The sequence below is a fragment of the Camellia sinensis genome, chromosome 2, assembly GCF_055761805.1.
Source record: "Camellia sinensis isolate YWXY chromosome 2, ASM5576180v1, whole genome shotgun sequence".
Classification (NCBI taxonomy): Eukaryota; Viridiplantae; Streptophyta; class Magnoliopsida; order Ericales; family Theaceae; genus Camellia; species Camellia sinensis.
The window spans coordinates 34257144-34275226 of record NC_138962.1 but is presented as its reverse complement, the minus strand read 5'-3'; the positions used below and the strand labels follow the sequence as shown (position 1 = coordinate 34275226).

Here is an 18083-nt window from a genome sequence, read left to right as displayed (position 1 = left end):
CTTGAAAGCCACTCTTGTATTGGAAGTGTTAGGTTACAATAATAAGGCTTGAGTTCCTATTTTAAGCCCTAATAAATTGACATAAATTTAGCTAAAATACTGGAGCTTAGTGTTATAGTGTTAGGTTACAATAATAAGGCTTAGTGTTATAGTGTTTTCGTTTTATTTTTTTTTAGCTACTAACTATTTAGTCGCTAAAAATATTTATTTCCTTTTTGGCTACCAATTATTTAGTGGCCAAAAACATGATATTATTTTTTTTTTTAATTTGTCCATAACCTGTATATTCTGTGCAACCTATGCCATGTATATAAACACCTCACAACAAATCATAACCCAACCCCATAAAGAGCATTTTCATAAGGAACCAGAGGTCACAACAACAACAGGACAAATATACCGCCTACTACCCACCAGGTCACCACCCTTGTGATATAACAATTCTAAAGTTATGAATGCAACAAAAGGATTGCTTCTTCTAGTGCTGCAAATGAACCCACGTGATCATATCACATCAAGCACAATTAGTAACTCATTATCAAACAAAATACTCTGTTGATATACAACAAAACTCTCCTGATTTATATGTGAATCTATCTAATATGAACAATTTAAAGAAGTCAAGAATCATTACCAGAAAATGGGTTTTCTTGACCAAAAACATTCACTTTTTAACACCGTGACTACCCAAATCAGCTGCAACACTGGCTGTACGCAATACTCATATGGTCCATGTAACATAGCTCAACAATTAAAAAATAACCTCTTTTTACTTAGTGATATAAGAGTTATGCTAGCTACTTCTACAAGCTACTATTTGCGGAATAATTTCCAAACTTCATAATATCCGGTGATTCCCAAATATTGAATGTTTGTTCACTATGTTGTAAAAGATGGCCAAAAGATACTTGCTTTACCTCTTTAATGGAACCCTTTTAAGCAAGACTAAACAATTCATGACAACTCATGACTTTACCTACCAAAAGGGGAAAGAGAAGGTTCATACCGTTGAGCTATTTTCATCTCCAAGCTTCCATGACGGGTTATTACAAGGGTCTAATTCATCAATATATGTCCCCCAACATGATATGCATACATGTTGATCTGCAATTTTAGTTCCCTGAACAGGACGAATCATCAAATCAAAATTCAAATATCACACTAGATATCTAGATTATAGGAACATCACTTCATAACAACTGGAGCTTCCAAACACAACATGAAAAAGATTCTTCGTTAATGCTATATATTTAGCAGATCCAATGAGCTAATACCATAAGTTCTACAATCACCTTTTTATCTAAGAAACAGAAGGACAAACAAAGAGCAGATCAATGACTTGTAATATTGAAACTGCTGAGGTAGAAAAATATCTTGAAAATCAATTCCAAGTCCTATTTGTCAAGGGGGAAATCAATTCCAAGTCCTATTTTACAAATCTAATTCCCATATTAACATATCAAACAAAAAAATGAGACGATCAATGAATGAAAATGATCACAGAAATGATTAATATAGCTAAATCTGAGCTCAATCTGTGTTAAAACAACAAAATTGAGACCCAAAAACCCAAGAACGAATCAAACCCAGATCTGAAACAATCGATCAATCACCACAATTCATAATTGAAGCAAACCCAGATCTAAAAGAGTGAAGAATATATCAAACCTGTTCGAATTGGAGCCAAGAAGTTACCTAAGTCCAGATCTGTTGATGTTTTCGGGTAAAGAGAGGGGAACGAAAATTACGAAGAGCTCCTACAATCGAATCAAACTGTATTTGTGTTGTTGTTCAAATAATGGCAATGTGTGAGAGAAGAGGCGTTTGAGAGGGCTTGGTGTTTCTCTCTCTAGAATTCCGGAGAGAGACGAAGCGTTTGGGAGGGCGATCGACAAAGAGAGATCGGCAGAGAAAGAGAGACGGAGATCGACAGAGAGAGAGATGGAGATCGACAGAAAAGAGACAGAGAGACCAAGATCGACAAATTTTCTGAAAATTACTCCTTCTCTGAAATAAATTTTTTATAAAATTTACACTTTTAGTGGAACTTACACTGAAAACAGAACATAAGCTACTTATATCTATTGTGAAATAACTTACACAATTTTTAAAAAATTATCCCTTTTGTGAAATAATTTCTTTCATAAAATTTATACATTTTGCTAAAACTTAAACTTTTTCTGAAAATGTACACATTTTTGTGGAAATAGTTACACCTTTTTTCAGAAAAGGTGTATGTTCATAAAAGGAATAATTTTCTAGAAAGTTATTCCTTTTGTGAAATAATTTTTTTCATAAAATTTACACCTTTTGTAAAAATGAAACTTACACCTTTTGTGAACTTACTTAAATCTTTTGTGAAATAACTTACACTAATTCTGAAAAGTTACGTTTTTTGTGAAATAATTTCTTTCATAAAATTTATACATTTTCTTAAAACTTACACTTTTTCTGAAAATTTACACATTTTCGTGGAACCTTTTCTGAAAAGTTACTCCTTTTGTGTCATAATTTTTTTCAAAAAAGTGTAACTTTTCTAAAAATTATTTTATAAAAGGTATAACTTGTTTTACAAAAGATGTAAGTATTATGTGTAAGTTGTCAAAATTTTATGAAATAAAATTTTTCACATATGGTGTAACTTTCACAAAAAGTATAACTTGTTTTACAAAAGATGTAAGTATTATGTGTAAGTTGTCACATATGGTGTAACTTTCACAAAAGGTATAACTTTTTCACATATGGTGTAACTTTCTGAAAAGGTATAACTTGTTTTACAAAAGATGTAAGTATTATGTGTAAGTTGTCAAAAGTTACACTTTTGGTAAGCAATTTTACAAAAGATGTAAGTTGTCAGAAAAGTGTAAGTACTTTCACAAAAAAAAAAATGTAAGTTCCCACAAAAGGTGTAAGTTTTCACAAAAGGCGTAAGTTTTCACAAAATGTGTAAGTTCTCACAAAGGGTGTAAATTTTCAAAAATCACTTACGGCTTTTTCTGAAATTACTTACGCCTTTTGTTAAATTTTACGCCTTCTGTGATAATTTACACATTTTGTGAAATTATTTACATCTTTTGTGACAATTTACACTTTTAGTAGTATAATATATTCTTTTATTCATTTACCTGGAAAGTGGCCTGCTTAGCAGGTCACCAATGTGCTTGTTTTCAAATATTTTTGTATAACTCAATACATAAAAGGTGTGAAGGTAAAAATAGAAAGGTGTAAGTGCCTTGCATACCATACGCAAGGCACACCTAAGAAAAGTCCTAAACAAATTGCTTGAATAAAGAGTAGAATATCATCCAGATTATTCTACCAAACTGTGAGTTGTACAAGAAAAGGAAGACAAAACCAAAACTCAGTAATGGAGAGACAAAGCATCATTCATGATTTCTGCCAGTATCAGAGTCTATAGTTAAAAGTTAATTAAAATAATAATAATAATAATAGATAAATAAATAAATCTAATGAAAAATGTGAGTTCAATTCATTTCCAACAGCTAAGACAGGAAACTTCAACTTCATGGTTTCAGATAACTAGACCTTGATGCAAAAAGGATCCTACATGACCAACGGCTATGATGCAAAGTCATACGTTAAAATTGAAGTATTGAATAGAAGTCTCTGATTAATCAAAAGTAGTACAAAAAATAAAAAAATCTTCCACCATTTACCTCATTTGAGCAAATTTTCAAGACACACCAGCAATATTTACATTTAAAATATATAAATTAAATTCCAATATCTCAGCATCAATTTTTGTAATTAATTAGGTTATGGATATTACACACACCACGATTTTATTTGTTTCTAAAATTACAGATTAGATCAAACAATTATAGACTTGTAGTTATCTAATAGCAACTTCTATAAATACAATTTCAACAAGGGGAACCTGTATACATATTGTCTTTTGAAATGGGAAACCTATGATGATGCATCAAAACCATCCTCACTGAGTTCAAGAGATTATAATTATTTCAATATTTGCTAAGATGGTACATTTATTTGGCTACAAACTTAGGTCAATTTCTGTTTTCCTAATTCAGGACTTAACCAAAACAGAGGAGACTGTGTGTGTTTGTATCCATGTCTAAAACAGAGTAGACTATTTGTGTTTGTATCCATGCCTTTGCATGTAGGTCATTGTCAAGAGGCCGGCATGCTCACTTCCAACATTCTGTCTCAATCAAACGAAATCAAATATCAAAAGATGAGAGATATTCTTATGTTTTTCAAAAATTTCATAAACCTAGCTTCATTAAACATACATTTGGATGATCATACTTTTTTAAACATTAAAAAAATCATATTATTTTCATTTTTATGGTTTTACTCATGGCTGAACAAACCGCCTCTAGTTCAAACAGAAATATGCAGCCTAGTCAATGCAAGGCCTAAAGGTCCGATAATAGGTGTGCAAAGTGGTTTCACAGCATTTATCAATGTTCTTAAAGTTGAACCAACTTGTTATTAAATTTATATGTAAGCTTGACAAGGAAATATTCAACAACTAGGATCCATTTCTTGTGTATTGTTTATGAGTTCAGCCAAATATGTTACAGTTTATGAGTTCAGCCAAATATGTTACATAATCCTTGTATCATATTGTTTGTTGCTTACTAGGACGGCATTTGGAATATTGTTAACAAATTGAACATATGTAGTCCCTCCCCTGCGTTCTAGTCAAGATACAGGATATAAAGAATGTGTTGTTCTGTCCTACGCCACAGCAGAGTACAAGGCATGAATTCATATGCCAACTAACTAACAAACAAACAAAATTTCCAATCCATTTAGAATTGCTTGCTAAACTTCAACTTTATTTATTGTAAGTGTTCAGTACTCTACTACCTCATACCAGCTGATAAGCTCCTAGTTCATTTATTTTCCTTTTCTTTTCTAAATAAAATACCACACTTCTAGACTAACCCTTTATATAACAAATTAACAATAGATATATGACACCACCTCCACTCATACAAGAAAACAAACACTTCACAACCACTTCTCGCTGGAATTTCTTGTTGTCTCTTCTAGGAACAATATTTTCCACTAGCTCCTTTTTTAAACTATTGTAATGGGATGAGAAATGGGTTTGTTGCAGAACTTAAGAGAAAGATTAGAAGCAGTAATAACAACTATTTCGTTGAGCTACTGGAAAAGACAGTTAATCAGTTCTGGAGAAACTACTAGGAGCCAACAAACATAGGAGATTATTAAGTCCATGCATAACCCTCCCTGTCACATGTGTCGATCCTACATTGCGAGAGAGTGACTGTCACAATTCAAACCCATCTTTATAAGTTTAGCATCGTAACCGGCTAGTAATCCGAGATTACCAAAGGCCTATTGAACAGTAATATAGTAGTAGGGACTGGCAGAAGCCAATAATTAATCAAATAAAACGTCCAATAAGTTCTGAAGACTTAAATGGGACAGAATGAACTTACATACATATATACATAAATATACGTATCAAACCATTACAGTCACAAAAACATAACCAAAACTCAGGGAGTTAATCAGACAAACAAAACCAATCTTGTCAACATTCAAATCACATATAGCACTAGTTCACCATACAAAAGGGTGAATTTTACACCACCCATTAAGCTTCGAAGCTTGACCGGTTGAAACCTCACAGTGAGGCATAAAAGTTGGCTTAACAAAAAGGCAGAGACTAGGTCGACGCCACTAAGTCCCATCCTGTCCTTGATCACCTACATACATATATAAAACAATGAGTTAAAACCCAGTGAATGACTATGTAAAAAAGTTATGAATGATGTCCTTACTGTAAGTAAAATCAATCCATTTCAGTAGCAATTCAATTATTAAATCAGAAGCATATACTCATCTCATATAGAAACCATAACAGTCGTACGTAGTACATCCAACAGCAGAACAGTACAGTAGGTCATAAAAATCGAACAATCAGAATTGATGGCCATGCCATCAATACAGTAAACAAAAGTTTCAAGATTTGGAACTGGCAGAAATCTTTGTAACAGTAGCTATAACAGATGCTAAGGATGCCACGACTACAGTTTATAAAACAGGACACTCATTCATTCAGAAAACAATGCCATTTCAAAAGCAAAATTTAGTATCATTCAAAATAAATATAACTTGAACATAGCTTTACAACGTTGTTACTCACAGTTGGCTTCCTGAATCACGTGGCTAGGACGCAGCGTCTAACCTACAAAGACACATGCAAACATAACATGCTCAATTCACAATCATTTCGTTCAGTCGGTTCATGTGTCAATTCACAATCATTTCGTTCAATCGGTTCATGTGTTGCTTGTTTATTCATTCACTACTTGTTCATTCAATTTGCTTGAATCGTTCTCTAATTCCTTTTTGAATTCATGAAATGCATATGCATGTGAAATACACGTGAAAACCATGCAAATGGAGGCCCTGAAGGTCGAAAAACGAAAAGAAAACGAAATTGAAAATCTGCTCTGACAGCCGCACATGCGGGACCTCTACCGCACTTGCCTCCTTAGATGCAATTAAAGCAGAAGGTGCAATTTTCAGGGCTCTGCACACCGCACATGCGAGGGACCTGGCTGCACGTGCAGAACCTCCACTGCACCTGCTTTCGCATGTGCAATTAAAGCAATGCTGAAGCCAGAATTTGCCCTGTTTTCCGCACATGCGGACCTCCCCACCGCACGTGCAGATCTAGGTTTTCCAGAATCGAAAATCTGCTATTGTGTGAAATCCAACCTTTCCAAAATCCAACTCCATTTTTTTATAAATCAAGGCCCAAAACCCCTTAAAACATGGTGAATGAACAATTTCTAACTTCAAACTAAAACCATGACTTCAAAACAAAACTTAAGTTTCCATTAAAAGATCAAAACCTCTATTAATGGCAAAAATCATGAACTATGCATATGTTGAGTTCCAATCTCAAAATCCAAGGGATTTCCTCCTAATACTCACAAATATCATGCAAGAAAACATGAATCTCATGAAAATATGTTAGGCGTGCCATGATCTTAAACCAATTCTTACCATTCCTTCAATATCTTGCTCACTCATAAATTCTACTCCATAAAACTACTAATTAAGCTTGATTTCTCCTTAATTAAACTTAGATCCCATAAATTTATGAGTGTAACATCTCAATTTCAAGAATTTAGAGAAGAATTTCAACCTCACTTGTTGAATTTGAAGACGAACCTCTCTTCCTCCTTGTTCTCTTCTCTCTTCCTTGAACTCTTCCTCCTCTCCCTCTTTCTAGAACTCTCTCTCCAGCTATATCTCTCTCTCTCTACCAAACCCACTAACTCATCTTTCCTATTTGTTGAGTAGGTTAAAGGAATTCATTAATCACTAATTCCCTAATCTTCAATAATTAATTATGAGCTTGAATTTAATTAAGTCAAACTCACTTAAATCAATTCTCACTATAACCTAATTTAACGTAAAACAAATTTAATCATGCTAAGATGAATTAGGCTCTAATTTCCTATCCACATATTTAATTCAACCTCCAGATTTAACGATTCCGACAGGTCTAATTCCTATTCTATCATATCTGTTAATCAACACACGATTCAAATAATACATGGCACATACCTAACACACACATTGCACATAAACAACATATAAGCACATAATCAAGGCAGATCATATGATTAATTTAATTAATCGAGGAGGCGGTTGTTACAGTGACTTTGGATACAACCTATGGATTGAGTGATCGCCTAAACATATCTGAATTGTCTCTGTGGAGTGACTGAAAGAAAAAAAAAAAAAAAAAGGTTAGGCAGAGCCCTCTATACATTGACACTCCCAAAGCATCATCCCTTCCCGTTGCTAACAGGTCCAATTTGTTGTGCTAAATTATTTCATCCATCACCGCAACTTACAGTAAAAGAGATCATATGTTCTATTAGCATGCGTTCTCTCTTTCTCTACATATTTATAGACATGATATCATACAAGCTATAAACATCCAAATTTTTATTTATTTATTTTCAAATCCAAGAAGCCAAAGCAGAATCCCTTGGGCATTTGACAGACCAAGCATTATGGAAATAATAAGCTCATTACTTGCATGCTATGAAGCACGGACACCTCTTCGAGGGCTCCGTACCAGTGTCGGACACGTGTCGGACACGGATACGCATCAGACACACGGTGGACACATGTCCGACACGCAGCAAAGAGTGTCCCATTTTTTTTTTTTTTTTTACATGCGGACACATTGTGGACACGTTTGGACACTTTGGGGACACGTTCGGGGGTAATTTCATAATTTATAAAAAAAAATTTGGGGTCGATTTGTAAAAAACAAAAATTGAGCAATATCTGCCTAATTCGATTAGAACAGAAGAGAAAGGGCGAACAGAAGAGAAAGGGAGAGAAAGAGGACCTGGTCACTTTTCAATGGTCGCTCGTCGCTCATCGTAGCTCGCCGCTCGTCACTCGTCGTCGATCCTCGTCGGTCGTCAGTCCTCGTAGCTCGTCTCGTCGTCACTCGTTGAGGTACACTGCTCTTCTCCATTCTTCTTCTTCTTCGTTCTTCGATATTCTTCTTCGTCCTTCTTTTTCTCCGATCTCTCTCAGTCGCTGTCTCTCTCTCTCCTTCTCCCTCTCTCTCTCTCTGATTTTATTTGTTTTTTTATTTTTTATTTTTCCTTTATATAGTGAGTGATGTTGATCCCTCTCTCTCTGTCTTCTTCTTTTTTTTCTATTTTCTTTTTCTGATAATATATATAAATATATATGTATATATATTATATACTAATATATATACATATATATTTATATACTAATATAGATATATATATATATATTTGAACAAAAAAATCTTCTTTTTTTCCTCTTTTCTTTTTTTCTATTTTTTAGATATTATTATTTGCTTAAATAAATTATTTTTATTTACAGAAAAATTTTAATTTGTGAATAATATTTGATATTAAAATAAATAAATCATATTTATATTTTTTAATTTTACATATAATAAATAATATTATATATATTGAACGTGTCTCTAGCGTGTCGTGTCCCTTATTTTTTAAAAATTTACGTTTTCCCGTGTCCGTGTCGTGTCCGTGTCCGTGTCCGTGTCCGTGCATCATAGCTTGCATGGTTGTTGGTGGGGAAAAAAAAAATCAAACCATAGTAGAACCCCTATGTCACTGCATAAGTGAAAAGAGCAACAGCAAAACAAGAAAAAGATATGCTCAATTTGAAGAACATAGGTTGCAATATATCAAGTTGGCAGCGTGCGACAAATAAAAATGCATTAACACCTCATCAGGTACATGACAAAATTTGTAGCAAATCAGCAATATTACCAAGTACTTTGTCAAGAATGGAGTTTATGAATGGCAGAAACAACTTCAGTGATGCCCTGAAATTTTCTCCTTTCCTTCATAAGCATCTTAGCAAAGTCAAGGGCTCGCCGCTCACAATCTGCTCTTTTACCGGCATTAGTGATTGATTCAAAATCCTCAACATGAGCTACCCCGACAATTCTCCTGTCATCAAGAGGAAAAACATCATAAAAATTTTGATCCATAATTCCAGAATCAGAATTTACTAATGTATTCCTTGTAAATACATAAAAGGAATTAAGAGATAATCAATCATAAACTAAATATGGAAGAAATAATTCCAAGGACTTCCCTGAGGTTTTTAACAATTGTAGGGACCGACCTCCCTTGTGGTTTCTAAAATTACGATGTCCTCTCATATCAGAGTTGTCAAGCAGTTAACTGCAGATGTACAATTAACCTTTTTGGCCTTTCAAAATCAAATTTACACGACACTACGTTTGTAGCTGAACAAGCATAAATCAATTTCTGATTTCCTCCCTCTTTGTAGCCAAACAATCACCACTCAGGTCTAGAATTTTTCCCGGTCACACCCACCACCACCACTAGAGACTACACAGCCCTCCCTCTCTCCTTTTCTTTTTCCCTCTCTCTCCCCTATTCGACCACTGTTGTTGCTGCTTCTATTCCAACTATTGTTGCACCTCCACAATCATGTTCCTTTCCACCACCACTAATATGTCACCCAAAAGGTATATTTGGAGAACATTTTGACATATTAGTTGAAACAACTTTTACCAAAACTCATTTCTAAAAAACTAAATTGTGAACATCAGCTATTTCATTAAAGGAAAATGCTAACAACCGCCCGTGGAGAAGATGGATTCATGTAACCAACCCCATTTGATGGAACTTAAGGTTTGGTTTGGTTTGGCTAACCACTGCCCATAGTTAATATGGATAAAAAGTGTATTAAAATATGTGAGAAGTGTATAGAAATATACAAAAAGTGCATAAGAATATGTAAAATGTTTATTGAAATTTACATCATTTGATTATTAACAAACACCCATTGGGTGGTGGTCATTAGCAGGACCCTTCACTAAATTCCACTTTGAAAGGGAATCAGAATTCCGCTTGTATCCCAAAATATGTCTTTTGGTGACTCCATTATAATGACAAAAATGGTATATCATCAACTTTAACTTTTACATCCATTAAAAACTAAGCCAACATGCAAGAAATAAAACAGATTTCCAAGAAAGAAATAAAAACTACATAGGATGTTAAGATGAAAATTTTATGAACAAGAGACACCTTAAGTAACAATGCACATTTAATACAAGCAAAGAAACACTGTTGGCTGTTGCATCCATAAAAGGAGGTGCTTAGAAGTGAATGAGTAATCTTAAGGTCACTAAAATAAGTTTCAAATGCAGACATTCTACACACTTCGAGAATTTTATTCAACAAATATAACCAAGTCCACCATACATATGTATGAGTGAACAAAACGAACACCAGTAAACAGATGTTAATGAAATCATAGAAATAAAATGGATGATCACATGAAAAATTACAACTTCTATTTTCTTAGCATTCCTATGATCAAGGTTTGTTACAAATCTTTAAAACCTGGTCCATGCAAATAGGAAATGGTGCATCACAAAGGAATTTTGGCAAATGAAAAAAAAAAAAAAAAAAAAAAAACCAGGAATAGCAGGGATAAAGAAAGAGGGTACAGAAATTCTAGTAAGCAGAGCAGGAAATCACTATCTCACCTTATCATTTTGGCAGCACCAAAACCAAGAGTGTCATGGAACAAATCTTTCATGAATTTCTGTTTTACCAGCAGCTGAAGTTGAGGGTTGTTATAAATTGCTGGAAGATAAGCCTCACCAGAGCCATCCTTGTGTTTGTCCCACAAAGCAGTAAATTTTTTGTGGAATAAATTCCAAGTCTCCTCAATTGTCCTCAAGATCCAATCTTTATATGCCTGCAGAGCAACATGCCTTTAAACACAAGGCACAATAGTGGAGTAACCATTTATAGCAATGAAATAAAGTATTAATATCAATGTTAAGTTTAATATGGTGAAACACCTATAAAAGCATGCAAGCACACTTGCATATACACAGACCACTGACACAGTTTCTCAATGAGAAAAATAAAAGGAAAAACCATACAAGGATTGCAAGTTATCCTTTTCCATTGTACAGAAAAAACAAATGAGCAGTGACTTCTTGACAAGAAATTACCTAAACGAGGTATCTTTAAGCAAAAGTGATCTACTAAAAAATCAACAAAATGATATAGTGAGTGTTTGGGAAGTTGCTATTTTAGTAGGCTACTTTAGTTTTTGGCTATTTTAGGAGGCTAAAATTTTTGTGTTTAGGAAGATAGTTGGATTTTTTTGTAGTTAGATATGATGTTTGTGAGAGAAAAAGTGAAATAATTATGGGTTTGATGTGACATTTTGTCTTATTGGCCATTTTAGTCTATTTTGTCTTTTGGTGCTATTTTAGCCAAAAAAAACTAAAAAAGCTTCTTCCCAAACATCCCCCATACTTCCTCTTTCTGCAAAATGTTTAATCATACAAGTCCTGCATCTTATCTTAGGTCATATTCCATTGGTCATTAAAGCCGAGAATACTTCATTTCAGGACATGTGAACATACTCCGTACAGCAGTCATGCCATTTCCAACTTAAGCACTCAACAGTCAACTCTATAGTATCACCTTTTTTTCTAAATGCACTCCTAAAACTAGTTTTTTTAAACTGGTGCATCAAATCAAAAGTAGATGCACACCACTGAAACATCTCCAGTAGTTGGTGCTCTATTCAGGTAAGTTGGTATGCAGCTTTGCTGCTAAGCTGATATAATTGGCTTCTTACAATGTTTTACATCTAGTAGATCTTATATACAGGGCTATTGACGGGATAGCCGGGGGCCAATAATCGACTTCAAAGGAGAGTCATTGGTAAGAGAGATATCCGATGCTCCATGAAGACTTCTTTGGTCTACAACCAGGGCTGCCGTCCGATGTGCACCACATATGAGGTTAGAAAAAAAATGAGTTGTTGCCTTGATCCGGAGAGGGAATGGAGTTGAGACGGCTTTGCTCATGAGTTAGCAGTCAGGCGGAAAAGGACCTGCTGGCTTCTTTTATTTCCGGAGAGCTGTGAACCTTTTTTATTATTAGTAGCAGCTCATGAAGTAGCCCTCTTTCTTTACAAAAAAGTGAATACAGGCCCCTTTACTTTCTATTACATTAGTAAAGCCTAAACGCTCTTTACTAAAAAAAAATTTTTTTTTTTATAAATATCGCTCTTTACTAAAATATAATAGAAGGTAAGGCAGTCAAGCCCTATCTAAGTAAAGCTACGGCTCCTTGGTGGGAATGAAAAAGCGGTACCCCTATCACAAGAAGGCAAGTTCAGTTGACGGACCACTTTTTGCTGGGAGAGGAATCGTTTTTGTAGTAAAAAAAGCTTATGCACGTAGCTCATTGGAAGTTAAGAGTCTTATAACCCAAAAACGGGAATAGTGGTTTTAGTAGTTCCTTAATACCTTATTACTAATCTATTTTTAGTCAAGAAAGCCTTCACCTGGCTAACACACAAAAAAGCACCAGCAGGGAAAAAGGATGAAACACCGACAGAAGGTACATGAGAGTTATTTGTGGACAAGAAGAAATCAAAAGATAATTACGGAATTTCTGAATATTAATGTGCAACACAAAAGAAAAGGTTTAAGAATTACTAAACATGTGACTACATAATGACAACATCCAAACAAAACATCTGGATCTGATTGACTATTGAGTGATCAAGGAATATAAGGAAAAATGCCGCATGAAGCAGATTGAACTTTTTCGTACTTGAGGAAATGCATCTCTTACCTGGAATTTTTCCAACATGGTACAAAAAGAGTAGTATGAACAGGGTAGACAGGCAAATTTCTTCAAATACAAGAAGCTAGGTAGACAAGTTAGTCACATCCACCTACTAGACTCATCAGTCACCTTTGCTTCGATCGGTGTATTTTCTATATTTTTTTGAAAAGAAAATTCATTCATTTCTTTATTCCCCATTAACCAAAAAGGAGATGGGTCAATGATTAGGAACTTGGGGGAAGTCGGGCTGATCAGGTTTCTCCATTCAAGAAATCATAAAGAAACAAAAACAAAAAAAGTGCAGTGACAGCCCAGAGGGCAATGCAAAGTTCCAGATCTATTACACTTGATGAACAAGAGAAGCCCCAAACCAAATCATTGTTTGTCCAAAAAGGAAAGTATGATAATAAGATGAATCAAATGACGAATAAGAAAAAACAAGAAAATGACATCTTTTACAGAGACAAAAGCATACAGATAAGAACCCAACTACATACACAATGCATGCTTAAAGCATACTATGCATTTCTCTTTGGACAGAACTAGATTTCACAAAGTATAAACCCCAAAGTAAACGTGAGCAATTGAAGCAATCAAAAAACAGGAACATAAATCTTGAGAAATTTCAATCAGACGCTGGAGAGTACCCATTAATTGATGGTATTGAAACTGCCATAAGAATAATTGTCAAAAGATAGCCATGGTGTTTACCAACACTATGACCTTACACACGACACGACATGACAGAATGGAAAGGCATCATATTCATGTAGTTGACCCAAACAGATGGGAGAAGGTTTTAGTTGAGTTACCAACATGGCTAATCGGACATCAGCTGGTACCATGATGTCACTGGTGAACAAAACAAATTACGTATTTACAACAAATTAAAATCAGAAAACCAAACAACATGTTCAAGTAAATATGACAAGACTACATGAGGAAATACAGGAAAGACAAATACTACAGAGGCAAAATAACAGGTCATTAAGGGTTAGAACACCTGAAAACAACTAAATAAGTATGAGACAAATGTGCAGGTAGGACATACTTTTCGGTCATTCTCCTGATCTGCATGACCATCTTGAGCGAAGAAAGCCAAAATTAAATTTCCTACAAAGGCTCCAATATCAAACCCCATAGGCCCATAGAAAGCAAATTCTGGATCTATAACCTGAGTTGAATCGCTTGTAACCATCACAGAACCAGTATGGAGATCACCATGTATAAGGGCTTGGGCCCTTTCGCAAAACCTAAACAATTGGTATCAGCTAATGTGAGGACAACTTTTCACATCTTCCATAAAGTAAGTAAAACAAAAAGTGAATTACTAAAACTGTTACAAATTATCACAAGAAATGTTCTACTATTATGGCTGCTGTACATGGATTTCAACTCAGCAACTTCAAGCTTCAAAGCGTTATCCTCACGAACTGCCTCCACATCACGATCAAGATAGGGAGAAGTCCAGCGGTTATGAGGAGACACTTTGTAAGGATCAGAAAAGACAACCTGCTCAGTGAGCCTGCATAACTCCACATTCCCACAAAAATCAGCAACTGCAGAAAACATTCAGGTAAACACATAAGTTTCATGAATTCAAACAAACCAGTATTCTTTAAACTTGTGATGAGTTCTATATGCATAAACGTGATGAACACATGGGACCTCCAAATGACCAAAGCGAGTCCAATTTCAAAACTTTATATAAAATAATAGGCATTTTGATGCATGTTCGACACATGTTGGGACATGTCTAACGAGTTTCGGTATCCCACAAAAACATGATATCATCCAAAAACATGATATCATCTTACAAGTGCCTATACTTCTTAGTGTATTAAGCATCATGATTTTAACTCATCCACCATCAAACAATTAGATGAACTCTAGGAAGGATAGATTGAGTACAAACCCAACCTTTGGCATAATGCACAAAGTGGTTGCCCTCATGTTTGTGCCCAAGTCATATTCAAAATTAAGTAAAATAAAATAAAGAAGCTCCTGCAATAAAGTTAATAAAATTTTAAAACAAGAAAGAGATAACCGTCAAAATGGTTACCTGCTCGTTTGTGCTCCGTGGTAGTACGGTGAAGAAGTGATGTGAAGAAAAGAGTCCTTGCCATATATTCTGATATGTGTTCTGCAAGCAACGGGTACTCAATTCCAGCTATCAACCCTTTCCTCAATATTATATGTGGAGGTTCCAAATAGCGCATGCCAATCAAAGACATAACCCTGTCAAAGTGATAAACTTCCGGAACATGATCAGGGCACAAACGACCATGCTCTTTTAGAGTCACTGCCTCAAAGTAAGCGCGCTCCTTTGTCATCGGCCACGATTCCCCTATGCAACGTATGTATGGGAGAGCCTGCAAACTCCCACAACCAGAACTTTTATAAGTAAAAGTATATTAGTAAAAAGCACATTAAAAGGGGGTGAACCATGTACACCTCACAACCACATTTGAAAATGGAAATAATGCTTTCAATTACAACATTTAGACACTGTTGAACGTATGAGGATTTTCAATCAATCTAATCGGATGCATTTTTAAGGCATGAATCCAGAGCTTGAAGATTGAATTGTATTCTAAAGAACCCAATAACTGTGAGCAAATTAAAAAGTTCAACTTTTTTTTTTTAAATAAAACAAAATTCATGTTAGGAGTATGTGATTATGCCCAATCTTCTTCCGTAATTAAGTTAGATTACTACTACATTTCATCCATGTCAGTTATATGGATTCAATCAGTTTGGATTCCAATTTCCAACATATCAGGAGTATCTCAAAATACTTCTCTTAATAACAATTTAAAAGAAGCCCAACTTTATCAAAATCCTCTGCTAATCCATGGGAAAATAATGCCTGAAAAAATTTGGATGTTCCGGCAATGAACCAGCATTTCCCATGTTCCAACTCCCACCATATTTCTTTGGGACAATTACAATTTGGTGTAGATTTTTAAAAATATCAGATCAATGGTAAGATTTATGAACATTAATAATTAAAGTTCTAAACTTTTTCAAGAATTCGTAATTATTTTGTGAAAACACCACTGAATTGTAATTTCACCTATTTCTTTTCAGCAAATTGTTGGTATTTTCCATTGCACTCACATAATCATAATACACACCCATTCAAAACCCTTGAGAACATGCTAGCACGGTTTAAATAAAAGAGAAGATCCAACAAATGCGAAATCAGGGATAATAATTGCAAATCAATAGAGTGCAAGTGAGTGTGAGTAATAATTGGATCATTTTAGCTAGGTTCTCACTTGCACCGAGCACTTGTCTCACTAACACCCCATTTATCTGCAATTATTGTTCCCGTACACCACATGTATGTATAAATGCTTGAATCAACTAGCTACGAGTGAGTTTTCAATAAATTCACATGTATGAAAAATGAATAACAATCCGTGTACAATAGGAATTCAAAATTTGACAATCTTCAAAGCTTTACATGAATTTGAACGTGTCAATCGAGTGTCATACCTGTTTGGCGACGAGCGAACCGGAGGGGCTGGAAACAATATAGACGAAGTTGAGATTTCCATCGCCGACCTCTTTGATTTGGAGGTCATCGAGTTCGTTGCCGAGCTTAGACGACAGAGATGGAGTGGCCTTTATGTACTCCACCAAAGACTTCTCGTCCAGTGGCCGGAACCCTTCCGACGCCATTGTCGGCTAAGCTTTGTGGCGGCGACGGTGGTGGTGGTGAACTTCGGCTTAAAAATGATGTTGGAGTTTTGACGGTGAGAAAGGAAGCTAGGGCTTGAAAAGAGGGCCGGACTGGATTAGATTCTTTAGAATACTGAATGAAAGTAGATACATTGAACTTGGTTTGCTATGACCCAAGCTTTGTATCATCAATTTTTTTTTTTTAGGGGAAGTTACTGATAAGTCCCATCTACTAAGTTCAAAACTCAGTTAATTTTAAAATAAAATACTTGCATCAATTAGTCTAATATATTTTTAATTGTTATTAAAAAATCTTTTTTTATTTTTTTAATTTGCAGACACTGTTCACATTTTACTACCGTCGGACTTCCGTCAAACGGTCGCCGGAGACTCGTCGGAATGTTCAACATCGCCGGAGACTCGTCAGAATGTTTAAAGCATGTTATGAAACTATAAAATTTTACAGTTCTAAAAAATGTTATAAAACTGTAAAATTTTACAGTTTTAAACCATGATTCATTCCAGCACCAAAAAAAATTTGAAACTGCAAAATTTTACAGTTTTCACCGCCTGTAACTAAAACTCAAAAACTACATGTTCAGAATTCGAAAATTTTCTCTATTAGAACAGAAAAACAGAAGTGTATAGCAGAGAAAAAAAAAAAAGATTGAAGGAGAAAGGCAGATGTAGAGAGAGGATTGTACTCCGACAACTATTTTTTGTTTAGATCTAGTCAAATCTGATGTAGATCTAGTCAAATCTGATGTAGATCTACTCAAATCTGATGTAGATCTGAGTAGATCTACACCAGATCTAAGTAGATCCATTCATCTTCTTCGTCAGAAATATATGTCTTCGCCGTCGGTGAGAGTGAAATCACGAGTTGATTTCGATGGTTGGTGGTTATCAGTGAACCCCGATCAATGGAGAAAGACATGAACACTTGCACCATCGTCTATGACAAAAACGATGAGAGAATAATGTAGAAAAAAAGAAAAAGAAGAAAACGTAAAAAGGGAGGAAAAAACCAGAGAGATGGAGGAAAGGACTTTTGGGTGTACTCCAAAAGTTATGGAATTAAATGGTGTCCACATGTTTCACATGGGACCTATGGGTAATTTCCCCTTTTTTTTTTTTTTTTTGGTATTATTATACCATCTCCAACTCTTTCCAAATTTTCTCATCTAAATT

General features: G+C 34.8%; 1 protein-coding gene across 4 annotated transcripts; it reads right to left on the bottom strand.

Annotated features, from left to right (window-relative positions):
- Positions 1-5437: 5437 nt before the first annotated feature.
- MTK (S-methyl-5-thioribose kinase) lies at positions 5438-17088 on the bottom strand. Of its 4 annotated transcripts, XR_003650126.2 has the most exons (9): positions 16707-17069; positions 15268-15577; positions 14590-14764; positions 14257-14458; positions 11090-11304; positions 9330-9512; positions 7712-7762; positions 6167-6208; positions 5438-5726 (listed from the first exon to the last, which is right to left on the bottom strand). XR_003650126.2 is itself a non-coding variant. In XM_028268118.2 (7 exons), exons 1-6 carry the CDS (start codon positions 16890-16892, stop codon positions 9341-9343), a joined length of 1260 nt encoding a protein of 419 aa, XP_028123919.2. In that variant the 5' UTR covers positions 16893-17088; the 3' UTR covers positions 5438-5726; positions 9330-9340. The 4 variants fall into 4 exon arrangements, 1 of the variants encoding a protein (XP_028123919.2); XR_003650125.2 differs by lacking the exon at positions 7712-7762 and having other exon boundaries at positions 16707-17074; XR_003650127.2 differs by lacking the exon at positions 6167-6208.
- Between the last annotated feature and the right edge of the window lie 995 nt (positions 17089-18083).